The 20,012-nt window shown below is 42.2% G+C and overlaps 2 protein-coding genes across 3 annotated transcripts in view; one reads left to right on the top strand and one right to left on the bottom strand.

Annotated features, from left to right (window-relative positions):
* The window catches only part of beat-VII (beaten path VII), a 57,985-nt gene that overhangs the window by 9,810 nt on the left and 28,163 nt on the right, over positions 1-20,012 (bottom strand). The window contains exons 2-8 of one of the 2 annotated variants that reach the window (XM_032439173.2): positions 12,754-12,863; positions 9,206-9,304; positions 8,194-8,329; positions 7,991-8,127; positions 7,090-7,306; positions 6,251-6,455; positions 5,807-5,960 (exon numbers count right to left, since the gene is read on the bottom strand). In XM_032439173.2, coding sequence (XP_032295064.1) covers positions 5,936-5,960; positions 6,251-6,455; positions 7,090-7,306; positions 7,991-8,127; positions 8,194-8,329; positions 9,206-9,304; positions 12,754-12,863 — 929 coding nt within the window. In that variant the 3' untranslated portion in view covers positions 5,807-5,935. Of the gene's footprint in view, positions 1-5,806; positions 5,961-6,250; positions 6,456-7,089; positions 7,307-7,990; positions 8,128-8,193; positions 8,330-9,205; positions 9,305-12,753; positions 12,864-20,012 lie in introns of those variants that run through there. The other variant, XM_002058646.4, reaches the window with a different exon arrangement.
* Tb (Tubby) lies at positions 1,170-2,269 on the top strand. Its single transcript, XM_002058647.3, has 2 exons — positions 1,170-1,348; positions 1,418-2,269. The coding sequence occupies exons 1-2, from the start codon at positions 1,334-1,336 to the stop codon at positions 2,168-2,170; spliced, it is 768 nt and encodes a 255-aa protein (XP_002058683.1). The 5' UTR covers positions 1,170-1,333; the 3' UTR covers positions 2,171-2,269.

The following is a 20,012-nucleotide window of genomic DNA, read 5'->3' as shown; positions in this document are numbered from 1 at the left end:
TTACCACGGAACCACGAAAAACTAAAGTTTTACACGGTCACAGACGCCATCGAATGTGGTCTGCCAATTTAAGTAAAGTTTTATATAGTTTACATTATTTTTGGTGGAGTCCCCATGAGGCTTTGTGTATACTTCATTTCTATTCCATTCTACATAAAATCTAATATATATATATATATATATATATATAAACATGTATATAAAACCAATAAATAAATCAAAAATAATATTAAATCAAATAAAATCTAACTATGATTTTTAGCAAAATTAAAATAGATATAGGAACTGCGTATAGTGATGTGTTGTGACTAATCAGCTTTTGGCAGTCGCAGGAAAAAAGTAAATAAAAATGTGCCTAAAGCATTTATTTGATGTCCCTAATTAGATATATATGCGAAAAAAAAAACAATAGCAATAAAAATGAAATGATGCTTAACTAAAAATGCTTCAAACGGCGCTTGTTAATTTACATAAATACAGTCTGTGCGTTGTTTTCATTTTTTTTTTATCGTTTGATTTTTAATTTGTTTTTATTTGTTTTGTAATTTTACGAAACGGCATTGTTATCTGTTTTGGCCAAACGGCAAATACAAATATTGTTACAGTGGCCAAAAGCTAACGAAACTGCTTAGCGTCGCATTGATTTGTGGTCTGCGGCAGCCAGTTCCCACCGTTGTTGTCATGCTAATCGGTTGCTATCATTATAAAATATTTAGCGTGCATTCATTAAAATTCAATTCAATTTCCGAATCATTGGTTGTGCAGCTATGGGCTTTTGTGTTGACATTTGCTGCTGTGTTGTCGTTGTTGTTGTATTGCTGTAATATTTTGCATTTGCGTTGATGTTTATAATTAATTAATTACGTGGCCACAAAATGGCCAAGAATGCAAATTTCGCGCAATCTGCGGCGCATACCTCTTGTCATTGCCCCACATAGTTAGTCTTTGTTGGCCTCAGCGAGATCTCTAATCGGTGTTTCCAGCATTTTCATTTCCATATCGTTTCGATTCGATTCGATTGATTCAGCGAAATTTGCAATAGGTTTTTGATTTATGCTAACTAATTCGCTGGCGGATACGGCTCGCCGCTTTTGCACTTTACGTCATTTACAACATTCAGCGATAAGGTGGATGAGCGGCCAAAATAGCAGTAAACACAACGGCCGCCGACTGCGCAATCTGCATCTCCGTTGGGCGTTTGGCTGCCGCTTATAAAAACGCCCATCGATCGGATGAGCAGCATCACACGCCTTTCACACCTCGAGCCGTAATCGCGCAAGGTGACAGCCGTTGACATTGCAGCTGAAATTGGACTTTGGGGCATCACAGGAATATGCGTGGATTTATTGTAAGTGCCGCAAAGTCTTTCCACTTAACGTTTTTTGTATTCCAATTTAAATGTTTGTTCGCTTGGCAGGTCTTAGCCTTGCTGGCGACAGCCAATGCAGAAGTGGGCGGTTATAATTATGAAGCCGGTATTGGAGGCTCTTTATCTGGGGGTTCACTGTCCGGTGGCTCAAATCTGGACTATGTGTCCAACAGTCAGCCCGACTACTCCAGCGTCAACACGGAATTCAACAAAGAGTTTTATACATATTCCGCGCCAGAGGCAGATTTCGAAGATAACCGCAGCGTCGGCGACTTGGCTGCCTCGCTGAAGAGGAATCTGCGCGTGCTCTTCATTCGTGCACCCGAAAACAAAGGGCTGGAGAACGCTGCAGTGGCGCTTGCCAAACAGGCCGCAGAGCAACAGACTGCCATTTATGTGCTGACCAAGCAAGGCGATCTCACCAGCTTGGCCAACAGGCTGCAGAATCTCAACCACGTAAATGCCAAGAAGCCCGAGGTACACTTTGTCAAATATCGCACGGCAGAAGATGCGCTAAATGCGCAGCGCACCATTCAACAGGAGTACGATCGCCTGGGCGGCTCCTCCACATCCTACAATGCTGGTACTGCGCCCGTGCTTGACTTTGCCTCAAAGCAAGTGGTGCAACAGCCACAGCAGCCGCTGCAGCTCGTGGATGAGCGCAGAGCGGGAGACATCAGCATTGAGTCCACTGACAATGTGGGCTCTCGTGTAACCGAGCTAGAGGCGCCTTCTAGCTATGCGCCGCCAGCTGCCGCGGCGCCTGGTGCCACCTACTTGCCTGTTAACAAGGTCAAGTAGGCGTGGCCAGTGCTCGCGCTCCAGCAAATTAGCCAAATTGTAATACTTAGTCTAACGTTATAAAATACAAATTTAATTTTAATGTGCAGCTGCTTTTGCTATTGCTGTTGCTTTCTCTCATTGTGATTAATGAAACACACCATTTCAGCGTCTTGTAGCTGATATCAGCAGGCACTTAGCCCCCACCTCGCCCTGCCGCCAGCAATTAAAACTAAAAGCGCACTGGCATTGACCGCGCTTAAGACTGGCCTCTCGCATTAAAACAACTGACCCCAGCTGCCAGTGCTAGAAGCGCCTACCGTTTGCCCCCTTGCTGCTCACAATTAGTAGCCCGGTTTATGACACGTCGCCGCGGCTTCTGCTGACCCGCCCAGAAGAATTACTGCCACACACGCGATCAGCGCCAGGGACCAGCTAATTACATCTACTCCGGCGCACAACCATGGCCAATTTCTTGTGCCTTAAGTCGCGGCGAGTCGCGACATTTAATGGTCGCCCTTTTGAGGGTCAACTCAGCGATTCGGGCAATTTCAGCACACGAAAAACGTACAAACGACAACCACACTGAAAATTAAATGAAAATTCAAGCTGCATTTAAGGGCGCGCCCTTTGTTGGTTGTTCAAACTAAAGAACAAAAAAATCCAGCACACGAAAATAGTAAGAAATCCAAAAGTACGGAATGTGCCATTTAAATAGCCTCAATGTCGAATACCCTCTTCCAAGCTTAGAAATAGTTTTCGTTTATTATTTCATAGTTTTATTAGGTTAATAAATTAATGGCACTAACTTAACTCTTTTAATAGGTTTAGAAAGGTAAACAGAACAGCTTTGGCCGGGACTCGAAGCCGGCCAGAAATTTCAGTTGTAAAACTTTTCTTTGAAAAACCTACTACTTAAAAATTACATTTATATATTAATTTTTTTTTATCAATTTGCCGTATAAATTTTATATATTTAGTTTACTCCCATAGAATTTAAGTCTTTTTTCTCTCTAATTGTTTTAAAGTCTATCACTAATTCGAATAATTTTACAATTGTCTAGACTTGCATACTACAATGTATTTCAACTCTGACAATTTGTACTTGCATGCCCTTTTAAGGCTTGGGTACGTTTAGAAATGGTAGCCCAGTGCAAAAATAATAGAGACGGCACAAACGGTTGCAGGTAGTATTCAGCTGCAACACGCACAGGATCCTAAGCATACTAACGTATACATATGTATATGCATATGCATGTGTATGTATGTGCATACCTTATATACATATGTATGCATTTATCTGCGCTGGCTTGTGTCTGGCACAATGGTCTTACGTGTTGCACAAACATAAATTGTGCAACAACGTGTAAACTACTTTTTGACTGCATAAAACGCCCCATTCATATGCCTTTGCCTGGCTGAGTTTCCTGTGTGCAGGGCCACCCTCTCGACCCGCCCGTCCGCTCCCACCCACCGCTCGAAGTGTACATTCAGCGCTACGTGTTATGCCTTTTATAGCCATGCCGCTGCTGGTGCTGCTGCTGCTGCTGCCGTTGTTTTTGTTTTTTATGTTTTTTTTAGTTACATTTTTTTGTTACTTTCATTCGGCGCTCTTAAAGGCGTTTCAAGTCAAGCAGCTGAACAAAACCCTCAACAACAAAATGGCAAGCATTCAGACAGCGGAACAATGCGGAGTATATTTGTGTCGCCCAAACACTTGTTTGTGTTATTGTGGCAATTACTTAATCAATTTTAGCGGTTAATTAAGCTACATGACCAATGGCACACATGGCGCATACTTAATGTAGTTCATAAATGCAGCAAGGTCGCTGCTCGGGGCATGCTTTGACATTCCATTTGCATAAAATCACACACACACACACACACAGACACACATTCATGCATGTGTGTGTGTGCTGTGCAGTGTATTAAGCTTTAACTTAATAAACATCGTAGTCTATGTCACGCCCCGCACACGCACACACAGACACACACGAACACAGAAATTTATGCACACTGCTGTAAACTGCTGTAAACATAAACGTGACCGTTACTTGCTGCTCTCTCTTGTTGTTGTTGTTGTTATTTGTTGCTACTGTTGCTTGCGCATTTTATAGTTGTTTTTTTACTCCGCAATACTCCAGATTGCATAAATATGCGCCAACTTTTAATAGTGGGCGCGTCTGCAATTACGCCCACAGTCGTACTCACATACGTAAATACTGTGCAGCCTGTAACAGAAGCCATGAATAAAACAAATACAGGGTGCTTCGCGTAAAGCTGAAGTTTATCTTAACTTAGACTTAGAAATTTAAAAAAGCTTAAAAAACCTACGATAAATTAAAATTTTGATTTATTTATCATTCAATTGAAAGTGAACTGGAAAACTAATTGCAATATTTATTTGATTTTTTAATTGGACTACCAAAAAAGACATAATCATAAATATGCAAACATTAATTGTATAACAAATGACAGGATATGATTGTTCTCACAAGATTTGATTGTCACATTAACAAAGAATAGATAAAGCGTTTTCACTTGCTATACTTTAGGCATCTGCTGTTTAAGTTCTCCTGAACCATTCTGCTATGTAGTAAGATATTTAGTAGTCGCACCCTGTGCTCATTGCAGCTTCAAGGCTTCAAAGGCTGCAGCTCAGGTACATTGCAGCTCACTTGCAACTGTGCCAGCTGGCTTATGCTCTGCCGGGACGGGGCTCGTGCACTTTGGTTATAAATTATTGCTTATTAACGTTAAGTTTTCAGCAAAATTAGTTTTACACACAAACACAGTCACACACGCTGCATTTTGAGCTGTGGCAATTATTTTTAAAGCGTTTTTGCTTTCGCCCACGGAAAATGCAATTAGCCAACAAGGAAATGGCGCAAGAGTTAATCATGGTTTCCACTTAAGGATAAATTAACCAAGTGGCATTTGCCACGAATGCTCAGCGACACACATCAGATACGATTGGGAAATGTGAAATTCATGTGTGTGCAGACAAGCGAGCCAGCCAATTGCGCTAAAAGCATTTCAGATCTGGTTATATAATGCACTATTAAACAGTCAATCCAAATATGATGTGATTGGCTGCCAAATGTCAAGCAAAATGTTAAAAGTCTCCAAATGTGCTCGTTAAGTTGCAAGTGATGTGTTTGTTTTATTGTCTTCAACCTGGTTTGGCCTGGTTTACTGCGCTTTATGTCAGGGCCATGTTGCAGCTGGCCCAATGCAAATGCCTGCCACGTGGCGTATGTGTAATGCGTATGCAGGTTTGAGCCACGACCACACAACTTGAAAGAGCAACATCAGGAGCAGCAGAAGCAGCAGCAGCAGACATGGTAGAAGCAGCTGGCAGGCGAATTGTGGCGTAGCCTGTCATTAAACTAGCACCACACACACACACACACACACACACACAAGCACGCCTACTCAAGCACACACTTAAGCACATACGCATGCCCATGGCTTTGAAAGTTGAGCTGAGAAAGTTGGTATATTGGAAAAGTTTTCCTTCTTGATTTTTAATATCGCAGGTGAGCGTAAATAATTTATTGCATTCATTTACGTTTCACTTCCAATCGCGCCACGTAAACATTTCTAGCAGGCAGCGCGGTGGCAAGCAGAAGCCATGCCACAAAATTTATTTATATTATCCACAATAAAAGGCATAGGGAACGAAGGATAAGCAATGGCAGCCCGGCTGGCAGCCGGTTTTAACAATGTGCCAACATCGCGGCACATGCACAAGCCAAATCCTTTTAGACCATAGATAAGAAAACTTTAATAAACACGCCACACACGCAACCTGGGGAAATTGATAAGAATATGAAAAGTTTTTGCTGGGCACTGAACAGCTGGCTCAGTTACCCAGTCAAGGGCGGCAAGGGTGGACCTGTGAGAGTGTTGTATGTGCCAAAGGTGGCAGGGTGCAGAACTTTGCACATTGCATACTTTTAGAAACAGTTCGTCGTCTGCTTAGCTGACTGCTAAAAGTTGTTGCCTTTTAATTTGTAAGCCTCATAAATAAAACTCGGTTTATGCCAAGCATCGCCAGATGCCGGTTCGGGCTGATTAATGGCCCGGTTGTGGACTAACCTGTGCTTTTTCAACTCCATCTGCTGTTTCTTAATCTCCATATGCTTCTTGTTTATATCATAGTTGCGCTGATGTATCTCGTGTATCTCGCCGATATCATGATAATTAGCCAGAGAGCTGAAAGGATTGTTGTAGATGTTTCCAACACCGCCATGATGCACATGTCCGTCGTGTCCATGGTGCGGCGCATACTGCGAGAACTCATCTGCAATGGCAAAAGTCAAAAGTCATTTTAACAAATGGGCTAATTAAACTAAACGTTGCACTAGCTCAAAACCACCAGCTGGCAATGCATCTGGAAACAATTATATAACTGCATTCTCTCGCTGGGTTGGCATCGGATGGAGAAGCTATTCTTGGATGCAAATCAAATATCATAAAAGTCACAAGTAGGTGGATAGCATATAGATTTATCTTTAAAATTTAAATAAAATAAGATGATTCAATGCTCATCACAGGACATTAGTGCGTTATTGTCTGTGTCCCTTCTAATATACACGTAACCTCCATTTCCCTTTCCCGTTCTATTTACTAACATTTGTTTACCGGAAAAGGTTACCTGGGAGGGTAAAGGTGTTAAAAGTAAAGCAAGAGTCTGAAAATTTTGAATATATATTCGTTAAAAATGTGTCGGATAGTGTTACAACATTTATGACACAGCAGATGTAAGTCGAAGCACCCAATTCAGCAGGTGGACCACTGTTGCCCTTCTATAAGGATCGACCCTCTAACCGCAAATATTAATAGTTTCCACAGCCGGACAAATAAAGAATAATAATACTAAAGCTCAAGTCGGTTGCACCCGACTGCAATATTCGAACTTATCGTGGTTTACTTACCGCCAGGACGGGCACCGCCCCAGCGCAGGCTCTTGTCGTAACGATCGATGTAGTGGGGCACGTGGAACTGCGGCTGATACTGGCTGTAGTAATGCTGCTGATAGTAATGCTGCATCTGCTGCTGAGTCAGCGGCGTCTGTTGCTGCTGCTGCGTGCGGCGCTGATGCTTGCCGTTGAACGAGAAGACATGGTGGGTGCGCACGTACTTCTCCTCGACCTGTCGGAAGAGAGAGCGGGGCAAGGATCAGAAGAGGGTTCACATTGTTGACTTGTAATGTTACGCAACTTGCAAATAAAAGTCATTTCAATGTCAAAGCTTTCCATAAGGTTGCAAATAAAAAATGGATCATTGAGGTAGGTAACCCATTATTATATCCCTCGCCTCTCCACCCGCCACGCAAATCCCCCCACCGCCATGCGATGCCCGGTCAGATGGTCGTGTGGCAGCGCGTTTATGAATAAATTTCATTTTAGAGTTTACCATATTCTGTGTGCGCCAGCAGCAGATATAATAAATTTATTTATATTTCATTTCCTTTTCCCTCAACTCTTGTTGTTGTATTTCTCGCTGAGAAGCAGCTGCTACCGCTGCTGCTGTGCTGCCTCGGCTACGGCTGACCCACACAGGCACTGGGTCTAGGTCTGCGCCCGGGCCTGGGTAATTAAAATGAAAGCTCCATAAGCCGCACATGTAGGCTATAATTATAAAATGGCTTAAACTGATGTTTATCTCAATGCAGCGCCACTGACATTCTGACGTCCCCTGGCAGCCATTCCATTTCTCGGTCACACAATATGCATTTGGAAATATTGCTCCCACACACCCCAATGCAACTGACCAACATTTGTGACCCTGGCCGTGTTTTCTGATAGATAAATAGTAGCTCTTATGCATACGCACCTTTTTGCCATTGATTAGCCATGTTATGTGCGGGGCTGGTCGTCCTCGGGTTGTGTTGCACAAGGCGAACAGCTTCTCGCCTATGGCGAAGGGTGTGCGCTTGCGGAACTTGATGGTGGGTGGACCTGTCTGAGGCACTGTAAAGACATTACAAGAGCAATTAGTGTCTGTCTGCTGAAATTGTCTTGCCAATTGTTACGCACAGAAAACGCTCATTAGCTCATCGGCGCTGGCTTTGGTAAAGATGGGCGTGTCCGTTGATACCTCGCAGTAGAACTGGCCCGACAAGTCGAACTGCACATTCTTCAAGGTTACCTGCGTTTCGTTCGAGTTCTCCCACTGTTAAGCAAAAGAAAAAAGTTTAAATACTAACTTATTTAAAAGAAATAATTAGCCAATTTATTTACTATAAGTTAGTGCGTGATAATTAAGTGCAATTTACTAAATGGCTTACAACAGCTGTTGCGTTCGTCAAGGTGCACTCTAATAAATGAGCTCTAAATAATTTAAACATAATAATATTACTTACAATTGCGGTCGATAGGATCAATAACTATTAATCTGTCACTAATCATAATTTGTCAGCTAATGTGCATTTAATGTGCATTTTTCTAATTTCATATTTTCTTTCTTCTAATTTTTAGCAAGTCCGAGAGGGTTTTAAATATTATCAAATTAATATGTGCACATTTAAATGGATTTTTATACATAGACTGAAATTTAATATTATGTTGCTGTTGGTTTTTATGGCCAACATTGAACTTCTAATTTAGTTTGGACTAAAACAGAAGTCTAAAAATACTTTTTTTACTCAATAAATTCTTTTTACTTCAATTAAACTGGGGCTCACAGAATTTAATGGAAATTGACTTGCACAGCTGACAAGTTCGTTTAAAAAGAAAAATGCGCGTTATTTCGTCCTAAAACAACATTTATTATACTCTAGCTTATGGTTCTTTAATGTTCTGTATTAATATATTATATGAAAAGGTCGCGTCAAGTCCCATCACACACATGTATAAAATAATATTGAGCCGAAGGGCTCACCTGTTAACCCTTACCCAATTGATGTACACACACAACATCAATAGTAGAGACAATCAGTGGAAATTATATGGAATTACTTATTTGACATGCCTGCAAGGGTATTTAATCTTCGGTACGTCAAATTTAACTGTCCTTGCTCTTACCCCCCGGCAATTTGCGTCTACTTACATCAATTTCGGCTCCCTCGATGGTGGAATTACGAAATGGGGGATTGCGTCCGTTTATGAACTCGAAGAATTTGCCCTTCTCAACCTTCAGCCATGTCACCTGCAATCAAACAAATACATTTGGCCATATTAAAATATTGTTACGTAACAGTTTTGTTGTTGCCACGCTGATTGTGACATTGATTGAGTAACTGCGTCAATTTGAATGCGAGCCGCCGGATCGGTTCATGACTGCCGCAGTTAATAATCTAGAGTAAGTAATTTGATGGAAAAAAAAAATGAAAGAGAGAAAAAAATTGAAAACGGAAAACGATAAAGTATAAAACAAATGCAATGCAATTAAACTTTGCAACAAGTTGCACGAATTTGTTGCAAGGACAATTAAAATGCGCGTTAAGCTGTAAAACTGTAAATAATAGAATGTTTTATTGAAATGCCACAGGCAAATGTCAAACGGTCAGCATGAGGGGGAGGCGCTGTCATGTAAATGTTTGCCCACGTCGTCCTGGGTGGGCGGGGGGCGTGATGAGTGCGTTATTAAAAACGAGGCTTGTGAAGGCAACATAAACGCTCGAATATGACTGAAAAAGTTAGCGCCAGTGCAAATGGGACTTGGAAGCAAAAGCAAATATGAAAACATAATGTAAATGAAAATAAATTTCCATTCGCAACTTGCGACTGTGGAAAAGTTTTTAGTTTTGGGGTGGGCGGCAGAGCGCGAGACAACCCTTGAGGCCCCGGAAGTGAAAAATAAAACGGCGCTTGCCAACAGCTTTTAATTACGCACAATATTTATTTATTGCACTTTATGCGACACACTTTGGCAGCTAAATTAAAATGTACTCGTAATTTATTTAAGAGTTCTGTTTATATTAAATATCACGCTCGACGGGGCGTGGGCGTGGGCGTGGGCGTGATGTGGGGCAAATTGGTTGATTGACATGCTTCACAGCAAATTGCATTGATTGCATGCAACTTAATAATATTAATGTCCCTATTGAAAGTGCCTGCGGCGAGCGCGGCGTATACGCAATTTGGGCCGCAAATGTCGTCATTACTCACGCATGTGTTCTCTGTCAGAGCAATCGATAACGGTATACAGTGCCCCGTTTTGGACGGTCAAAGCAAACATCAACATGCAACCGCTGAACCATTCGACAGCACATAAGCACGTTTGAGCGCTCTCTCCATGTGCCCATCAAATTTTATCAGCCACTTGTGGAAATTTTTGAAACAATTCCTCTTGATATGACATGAAACTTTCGGAGCCACGGTCACAGTCATCATAATAATAGCAGTGTGCATATCGCAAAGTAATCAAACGGGGACAGTATCTGGCTGTGGATATGGGGGACATGGCCCGGTCCCTGCAGAGAGCGTTGTGATCCTGTTCCATTGTTTTGTATTTTTGTTGTTTAGCCAGACATGAGTTTGGCCTGTGTTGGCTTTGGCGTGTCCGCTAAGCCATGGTCTGACTTTGTGCATATTTTGTTTGTGTTTATTAGCCCGCTTCTTTTTTTTTTTTGGTACTCAGCCGGCAAATCAAAAGCTCAATTACGTGGTCGGGTCTGAGCCAGCCCCGTTGGCCCAGCCTGCCGTTCGCAGCGTAATTAGTTTATTTAATTTATTTTTTCGCGCTGCTTTTGTATACCCAAAAGTATGCTTCAGCATGTGAAAACCATACGACGCAGCCGACTTCAATTCCATGGTTAACCGTGTTCGCATTTGCGTTTTAATTGCCTTTTTAGTGCCACTTCCACACAATTTGCCACGCTTCGTGCAACAATTCGAATCAAAACCGGCGGCATGGTGCCGAGTGTGCCAGCGCACTCGGTTATATAGTCAATTATACTAATTAGCCATTGCCAGGCGGTAGTAGCCGCAAAACGGCCAACTGGCCAAATAAAATAATGTCTACATGTAAACACGGCAAGTGCTGCGCTTATTTTATTTTTACCCCCAGCTAATTGTACCGCTGCAGGTATGCCTGAGGGCAGGTGTACAGGTGTGCATATTAAATTTGTTAGCTGACACTAGGATGAAAATCAGAAAACACCATCGGCCAGATAATTTACATAACATTTTCAACAACTAAATAATAAAAAGGACAAACAATCAAAAGGCAATTACTCGCTAATTTAAATATTAAATTTCGACGAATATGAAATACAAATAATATTTGGCTTCTCTTGATTTGATATCGTTTTTTCGAATTTCGCTGTGGCTCATGGTCTGAATATTGTAAAAATAATTAAATACAATATGCCCATAAATACACTATAATTGAATCATTAGTTCTATAAAAAAATTTCTTATGTCTTCTCGTTACTAAAAATATACTCTGTTAAGGAGCAAATCCAATTCTAACAGAGCAACCCTTGCTAGCCCTTGTTTAAGCTAAGTGCACATTTGAAAATCAATAATGATTTTAAAGGGTTTGCTTAAGTCAACTTCTTTTTTTGTCAATTCAACTCGAATAGAGTACAGCAAAGCTTGCATGGACATTGGATGGTAAATTAACTTTTTTTTTCCAGCTAACACATTCATTAATTTTCACTCTGCCTAATGATAATGACTAATGAAAAACCGTACATTAACAACCTGTGTTCCACACTTTCGTCTAAAATTCATTCTTGATTTCGAACGAAGTAACTGCAAACTGCTGCTACCGCTTCTACTGCCGAAAACTGGAGGAAAATCAATATGTTGTGCGCTTCTAAAACACTCAACTTTGTGGTATTTTTGCGCCATCAAAGTTGTACGCTTTTATGGTACTTAGAATGAACAAAACGACAAGCTCGCGCACAACCTCCATCTCTACATCGACCTCTACCCTAACATCCAGAGAAGTCGCTGCCGCTACCGCAGCCGCAGGCGCTTGTGCTTATGGTTTTGCTTTTGCTTGGCCTTGAATTTGTATGCCACGATTTGTAGTAGCATAAAGTTCCAAACTAAACTTAAAGTATGCACGCTGACTAAGTCAGCTACACTCGGCTACCGCCTGGGTCACTGTGGCAGGAAAACCAAGCAGCTCATTTGCCATAAATTCAAAGGCGTCGCCTTTGGGGCCATAAGCCGTACGCCGTACGGCTATGCGTGTCCCTTGATGTTTCGTGACAGTAATAAGAGAGTTGAAGTGAAATTAATTGTCGCAACTGTAACTGAAACTAAAGCCGAAACTGAAACTAAGGCGGAAGTGACAACGTCGGGGGCAATGAGGACACGATGAACCGCTCTTTGATTGCAACTTTTCACGACAATTGCTACAATTGCATTTCTGTCTGTGGCAGAACTAACAACATGCACTACCTCCAGCACCTGCCACTGATTGGGTAAGCTTCTGTCAAAGCTATAAACTTGCCAGAGTAGCACAAAGTAGCACAAGGCAAACAAAGTTGCTTTGTCGTCGCGGTTGCCATTTCAATTTAAAGTTCTCATCGTGCCTGCCACATTCATCATGCAAACGCTGATATACTTGACGGTAAAGACAAAGACAAAGATAATAAGTACACATTTGCTTGCGTTCAGTAAACTGAACTGAAGACTTACCTTGAACAGTATTTCCGGTATCACATTGTGCTTGCATATCAATGTGGCGCTGGAGCCGCGCTCCACATACCTCGGCACCACCAATTGCACATCCACATCCGATTGTCCATCTGCGAAAAAGAAGATGAATTCACATTTACTAAATTTGTAACATGCATCGACGCTCAATTGCGGCTTAATTGAATGCCTTTAAAAAGCACAAGCGAAATAAAAGGCAAACATTTCCAAATATTCCGTGTATTTGCTGCGAGAGCCATCGCCTTAATTGTCAGTTTATGGGGTGTAGCTCCTCCGACCTGACCACCAGCCGGTCCGATAAATTTTAATTTGTTTGCCAAAGTGCACATGAGATATTTTTCGCCTGCATTCGTGTGCGGCATTGGACAAGCGGCGAGTGTCAAATATTTACGAGGGCATGCACCTGCACCTTTTTCACCTTGCTCACATTGACACGTGAAGTCCGCTGCGGCAATTTTCCGACATATTTTTTCCTGTGCCCAGCCGGGCAACAGCTCTTCAAGCCCTCTTATTCAAAGTGCGAATACTTTTAAAATGAAAACTGCACTCTTTTATCGCTTGCGCGCAGAGAAGTAGCTTAAAGGTGCAGCATATATTGATTAATATTAATTACTTTTGGCATTTCAGATAATTTATTATCAACGATTCGTTCACAAACCGAATAAACAATGTATTTACATTTTTGAAAATTTTTACTATAAATTACTCTTTTTCTTTGACAAACTACGTTTACTTAATCAAATTGTCGGAATTAATTCTTTAATTTATTCAATTTTTTGTGTATTTTATTTAATTTGTATACATTTAATTTTCAGTTCACCTGAATTTCCTGTGAACTTCAACGCACACTGATTGATCAAAATACTTTTTTATGCGACTGACAAATTGAATTACGTGTAAATATTCCCAACAGTTTAGCGGGAAAGTGCATTAAATAATTAAAATTTAGCTGTGAATAATATTTTCCGTGGAAAACATGGAAATCTGAATGACAACAGACACTCAACCATTAAATTTGGCTAAATAGTTGAGCGGATTTAATATTCTAGAGAGCTCCGCAGCGGGCAACAATTTGCAAATTGGACGATATAAATCGATAAATTAATTGCCAATGTTGCAGCGAAGAGTGTACGTCCAATCCCAATCATAATTAAGACACCAAATGGTAAAAAGCAAACACATTGCCCCATTTGCGGGGGCCTACAAAGTGGCGCCAATTTCATTTTCATTTATTCACACCACGCGGCTGTCGTCAGTCACGCAAAATGTCAACGACTGAGTAAGTAAAAAACGTGTCAGGCCGCGCGAAAAATATGGAAAAAGCGGAAAACAAGAAAACCAAATGAAATGAAGCACGTCAAGTGCATGACAGGCGAGTAGACGGACGGACAGACGGGCGACAGCGGATAGGCTGGCAGGCAGGCCGTCAAACATGGTAACATCGTTGCCTTTCTGGTTGGCAACTTGTTGCAATATACAACGAACATGCCACGTTTTCATTGGTTTTGTGGCATTGCCCACAGCAGGACGTCTCTCGGTGTGCGTGTATGTGTAAGTCTGTGTTTGTGTTCGTGCCACACGCTAACGAGCCGTAATTCACGAAAATTCAATCATGCCCAAGCTGCCCAAGAATCGAGAGCCAAGCCGCAGCCTCCAGCCACCTCACACCCGCCAGCCATACAACCATTCATTGATGCTGCAGGGCCAAGGAGCAGACAGCCCTGACACGAACTCGAATCCGAATTGGCTGACTTTTTGCCAGCGCCTGCCTTGATCCTGTCTTTTTCGATGATTTTTTTAATATCTCGGGTAATAGCTCCGCGCGGAGATATGACGTTCCAAAACGACATAACTCCGCGCGGAGATATGACGTTCCAAAACGACAAAACACCGCAGGGAGATATGACGTTCCAAAACGACATAACTCCCGCGATATGACTTTTCATAAAATCATCACGTTGTTTTTCAAAATCGAGGTTTTTGCGATAATCGAAACTTTTTCGATGATTTTTTTAATATCTCGGGTAATAGCTCCGCGCGGAGATATGAAGTTCCAAAACGACAAAACACCGCGTGGAGATATGACGTTCCAAAACGACATAACTCCCGCGATATGACCTTCCATAAAATCATCACGTTGTTTTTCAAAATCGAGGTTTTTGCGATAATCGAAACTTTATCGATGATTTTTTTAATATCTCGGGTAATAGCTCCGCGCGGAGATATGAAGTTCCAAAACTACAAAACTCCCGCGATATGACCTTCCATAATTTCATCACGTTGTTTTTCAAAATCGAGGTTTTTGCGATAATCGAAACTTTTTCGATGATTTTTTTAATATCTCGGGTAATAACTCCGCGCGGAGATATGAAGTTCCAAAACGACATAACTCCGCGCGGAGATATGAAGTTCCAAAACGACATAACTCCGCGCGGAGATATGACGTTCCAAAACGACATAACTCCGCGCGGAGATATGACGTTCCAAAACGACATAACTCCGCGCGGAGATATGACGTTCCAAAACGACATAGCAACGCGCGGAGATATGACGTTCCAAAACGACATAACTCCCGCGATATGACCTTCCATAAAATCATCACGTTGTTTTTCAAAATCGAGGTTTTTGCGATAATCGAAACTTTTTCGATGATTTTTTTAATATCTCGGGTAATAGCTCCGCGCGGAGGTATCAAGTTCCAAAACGACATAACTTCGCGCGGAGATATGACGTTCCAAAACGACATAACTCCGCGCGGAGATATGACGTTCCAAAACGACATAACTCCGCGCGGAGATATGACGTTCCAAAACGACATAACTCCCGCGATATGACCTTCCATAAAATCATCACGTTGTTGTTCAAAATCGAGGTTTTTGCGATAATCGAAACTTTTTCGATGATTTTTTTAATATCTCGGGTAATAGCTCCGCGCGGAGATATGACGTTCCAAAGCGACATAACTCCGCGCGGAGATATGACGTTCCAAAACGACATAGCTCCGCGCGGAGATATGACGTTCCAAAACGACATAACTCCGCGCGGAGATATGACGTTCCAAAACGACATAGCAACGCGCGGAGATATGACGTTCCAAAACGACATAACTCCCGCGATATGACCTTCCATAAAATCATCACGTTGTTTTTCAAAATCGAGGTTTTTGCGATAATCGAAACTTTTTCGATGATTTTTTTAATATCTCGGGTAATAACTCCGCGCGGAGATATGAAGTTCCAAAACGACATAACTCCGCGCGGAGATATGAAGTTCCAAAACGACATAACTCCGCGCGGAGATATGACTTTCCAAAACGACATAACTCCGCGCGGAGATATGACGTTCCAAAACGACATAACTCCGCGCGGAGATATGACGTTCCAAAACGACATAACTCCCGCGATATGACCTTCCATAAAATCATCACGTTGTTTTTCAAAATCGAGGTTTTTGCGATAATCGAAACTTTTTCGATGATTTTTTTAATATCTCGGGTAATAACTCCGCGCGGAGATATGAAGTTCCAAAACGACATAACTCCGCGCGGAGATATGACGTTCCAAAACGACATAACTCCGCGCGGAGATATGACGTTCCAAAACGACATAACTCCGCGCGGAGATATCACGTTCCAAAACGACATAGCAACGCGCGGAGATATGACGTTCCAAAACGACATAACTCCCGCGATATGACCTTCCATAAAATCATCACGTTGTTTTTCAAAATCGAGGTTTTTGCGATAATCGAAACTTTTTCGATGATTTTTTTAATATCTCGGGTAATAGCTCCGCGCGGAGGTATCAAGTTCCAAAACGACATAACTTCGCGCGGAGATATGACGTTCCAAAACGACATAACTCCGCGCGGAGATATGACGTTCCAAAACGACATAACTCCGCGCGGAGATATGACGTTCCAAAACGACATAACTCCGCGCGGAGATATGACGTTCCAAAACGACATAGCAACGCGCGGAGATATGACGTTCCAAAACGACATAACTCCCGCGATATGACCTTCCATAAAATCATCACGTTGTTTTACAAAATCGAGGTTTTTGCGATAATCGAAACTTTTTCGATGATTTTTTTAATATCTCGGGTAATAGCTCCGCGCGGAGGTATCAAGTTCCAAAACGACATAACTTCGCGCGGAGATATGACGTTCCAAAACGACATAACTCCGCGCGGAGATATGACGTTCCAAAACGACATAGCAACGCGCGGAGATATGACGTTCCAAAACGACATAACTCCCGCGATATGACCTTCCATAAAATCATCACGTTGTTTTTCAAAATCGAGGTTTTTGCGATAATCGAAACTTTTTCGATGATTTTTTTAATATATCGGGTAATAGCTCCGCGCGGAGATATGACGTTCCAAAACGACATAACTCCGCGTGGAGATATGACGTTCCAAAACGACATAACTCCGCGCGGAGATATGACGTTCCAAAACGGCATAACTCGGCGCGGAGATATGACGTTCCAAAACGACATAGCAACGCGCGGAGATATGACGTTCCAAAACGACATAACTCCCGCGATATGACCTTCCATAAAATCATCACGTTGTTTTTCAAAATCGAGGTTTTTGCGATAATCGAAACTTTTTCGATGATTTTTTTAATATCTCGGGTAATAACTCCGCGCGGAGATATGAAGTTCCAAAACGACATAACTCCGCGCGGAGATATGAAGTTCCAAAACGACATAACTCCGCGCGGAGATATGACGTTCCAAAACGATATAACTCCGCGCGGAGATATGACGTTCCAAAACGACATAACTCCGCGCGGAGATATGACGTTCCAAAACGACATAACTCCCGCGATATGACCTTCCATAAAATCATCACGTTGTTTTTCAAAATCGAGGTTTTTGCGATAATCGAAACTTTTTCGATGATTTTTTTAATATCTCGGGTAATAACTCCGCGCGGAGATATGAAGTTCCAAAACGACATAACTCCGCGCGGAGATATGAAGTTCCAAAACGACATAACTCCGCGCGGAGATATGAAGTTCAAAAACGACATAACTCCGCGCGGAGATATGGAGTTCCAAAACGACATAACTCCGCGCGGAGATATGACGTTCCAAAACGACATAACTCCGCGCGGAGATATGACGTTCCAAAACGACATAACTCCGCGCGGAGATATGACGTTCCAAAACGACATAGCAACGCGCGGAGATATGACGTTCCAAAACGACATAACTCCCGCGATATGACCTTCCATAAAATCATCACGTTGTTTTTCAAAATCGAGGTTTTTGCGATAATCGAAACTTTTTCGATGATTTTTTTAATATATCGGGTAATAGCTCCGCGCGGAGATATGACGTTCCAAAACGACATAACTCCGCGCGGAGATATGACGTTCCAAAACGACATAACTCCGCGCGGAGATATGACGTTCCAAAACGGCATAACTCGGCGCGGAGATATGACGTTCCAAAACGACATAGCAACGCGCGGAGATATGACGTTCCAAAACGACATAACTCCCGCGATATGACCTTCCATAAAATCATCACGTTGTTTTTCAAAATCGAGGTTTTTGCGATAATCGAAACTTTTTCGATGATTTTTTTAATATCTCGGGTAATAACTCCGCGCGGAGATATGAAGTTCCAAAACGACATAACTCCGCGCGGAGATATGAAGTTCCAAAACGACATAACTCCGCGCGGAGATATGACGTTCCAAAACGATATAACTCCGCGCGGAGATATGACGTTCCAAAACGACATAACTCCGCGCGGAGATATGACGTTCCAAAACGACATAACTCCCGCGATATGACCTTCCATAAAATCATCACGTTGTTTTTCAAAATCGAGGTTTTTGCGATAATCGAAACTTTTTCGATGATTTTTTTAATATCTCGGGTAATAACTCCGCGCGGAGATATGAAGTTCCAAAACGACATAACTCCGCGCGGAGATATGAAGTTCCAAAACGACATAACTCCGCGCGGAGATATGACGTTCCAAAACGATATAACTCCGCGCGGAGATATGACGTTCCAAAACTACATAACTCCGCGCGGAGATATGACGTTCCAAAACGACATAACTCCCGCGATATGACCTTCCATAAAATCATCACGTTGTTTTTCAAAATCGAGGTTTTTGCGATAATCGAAACTTTTTCGATGATTTTTTTAATATCTCGGGTAATAACTCCGCGCGGAGATATGAAGTTCCAAAACGACATAACTCCGCGCGGAGATATGAAGTTCCAAAACGACATAACTCCGCGCGGAGATATGAAGTTCAAAAACGACATAACTCCGCGCGGAGATATGAAGTTCCAAAACGACATAAGTCCGCGCGGAGATATGACGTTCCAAAACGACATAACTCCGCGCGGAGATATGACGTTCCAAAACGACATAACTCCGCGCGGAGATATGACGTTCCAAAACGACATAACTCCCGCGATATGACCTTCCATAAAATCATCACGTTGTTTTTCAAAATCGAGGTTTTTGCGATAATCGAAACTTTTTCGATGATTTTTTTAATATCTCGGGTAATAGCTCCGCGCGGAGGTATCAAGTTCCAAAACGACATAACTTCGCGCGGAGATATGACGTTCCAAAACGACATAACTCCGCGTGGAGATATGACGTTCCAAAACGACATAGCAACGCGCGGAGATATGACGTTCCAAAACGACATAACTCCCGCGATATGACCTTCCATAAAATCATCACGTTGTTTTTCAAAATCGAGGTTTTTGCGATAATCGAAACTTTTTCGATGATTTTTTTCATATCTCGGGTAATAGCTCCGCGCGGAGATATGACGTTCCAAAACGACATAACTCCGCGCGGAGATATGACGTTCCAAAACGACATAACTCCGCGCGGAGATATGACGTTCCAAAACGACAAAACTCCCGCGATATGACCTTCCATAAAATCATCACGTTGTTTTTCAAAATCGAGGTTTTTGCGATAATCGAAACTTTTTCGATGATATTTTTAATATCTCGGGTAATAGCTCCGCGCGAAGATATGAAGTTCCAAAACGACAAAACACCGCGTGGAGATATGACGTTCCAAGACGACATAACTCCGCGCGGAGATATGACGTTCCAAAACGACATAACTCCGCGCGGAGATATGACGTTCCAAAACGACATAACTCCGCGCGGAGATATGACGTTCCAAAACGACATAGCAACGCGCGGAGATATGACGTTCCAAAACGACATAGCTCCCGCG

Source organism: Drosophila virilis, chromosome 2 (genome assembly GCF_030788295.1).
Source record: "Drosophila virilis strain 15010-1051.87 chromosome 2, Dvir_AGI_RSII-ME, whole genome shotgun sequence".
NCBI classification, from domain to species: Eukaryota; Metazoa; Arthropoda; class Insecta; order Diptera; family Drosophilidae; genus Drosophila; species Drosophila virilis.
The sequence above is the reverse complement of the archived record's forward strand: the minus strand, read 5'-3'. Positions and strand labels throughout refer to the sequence as shown.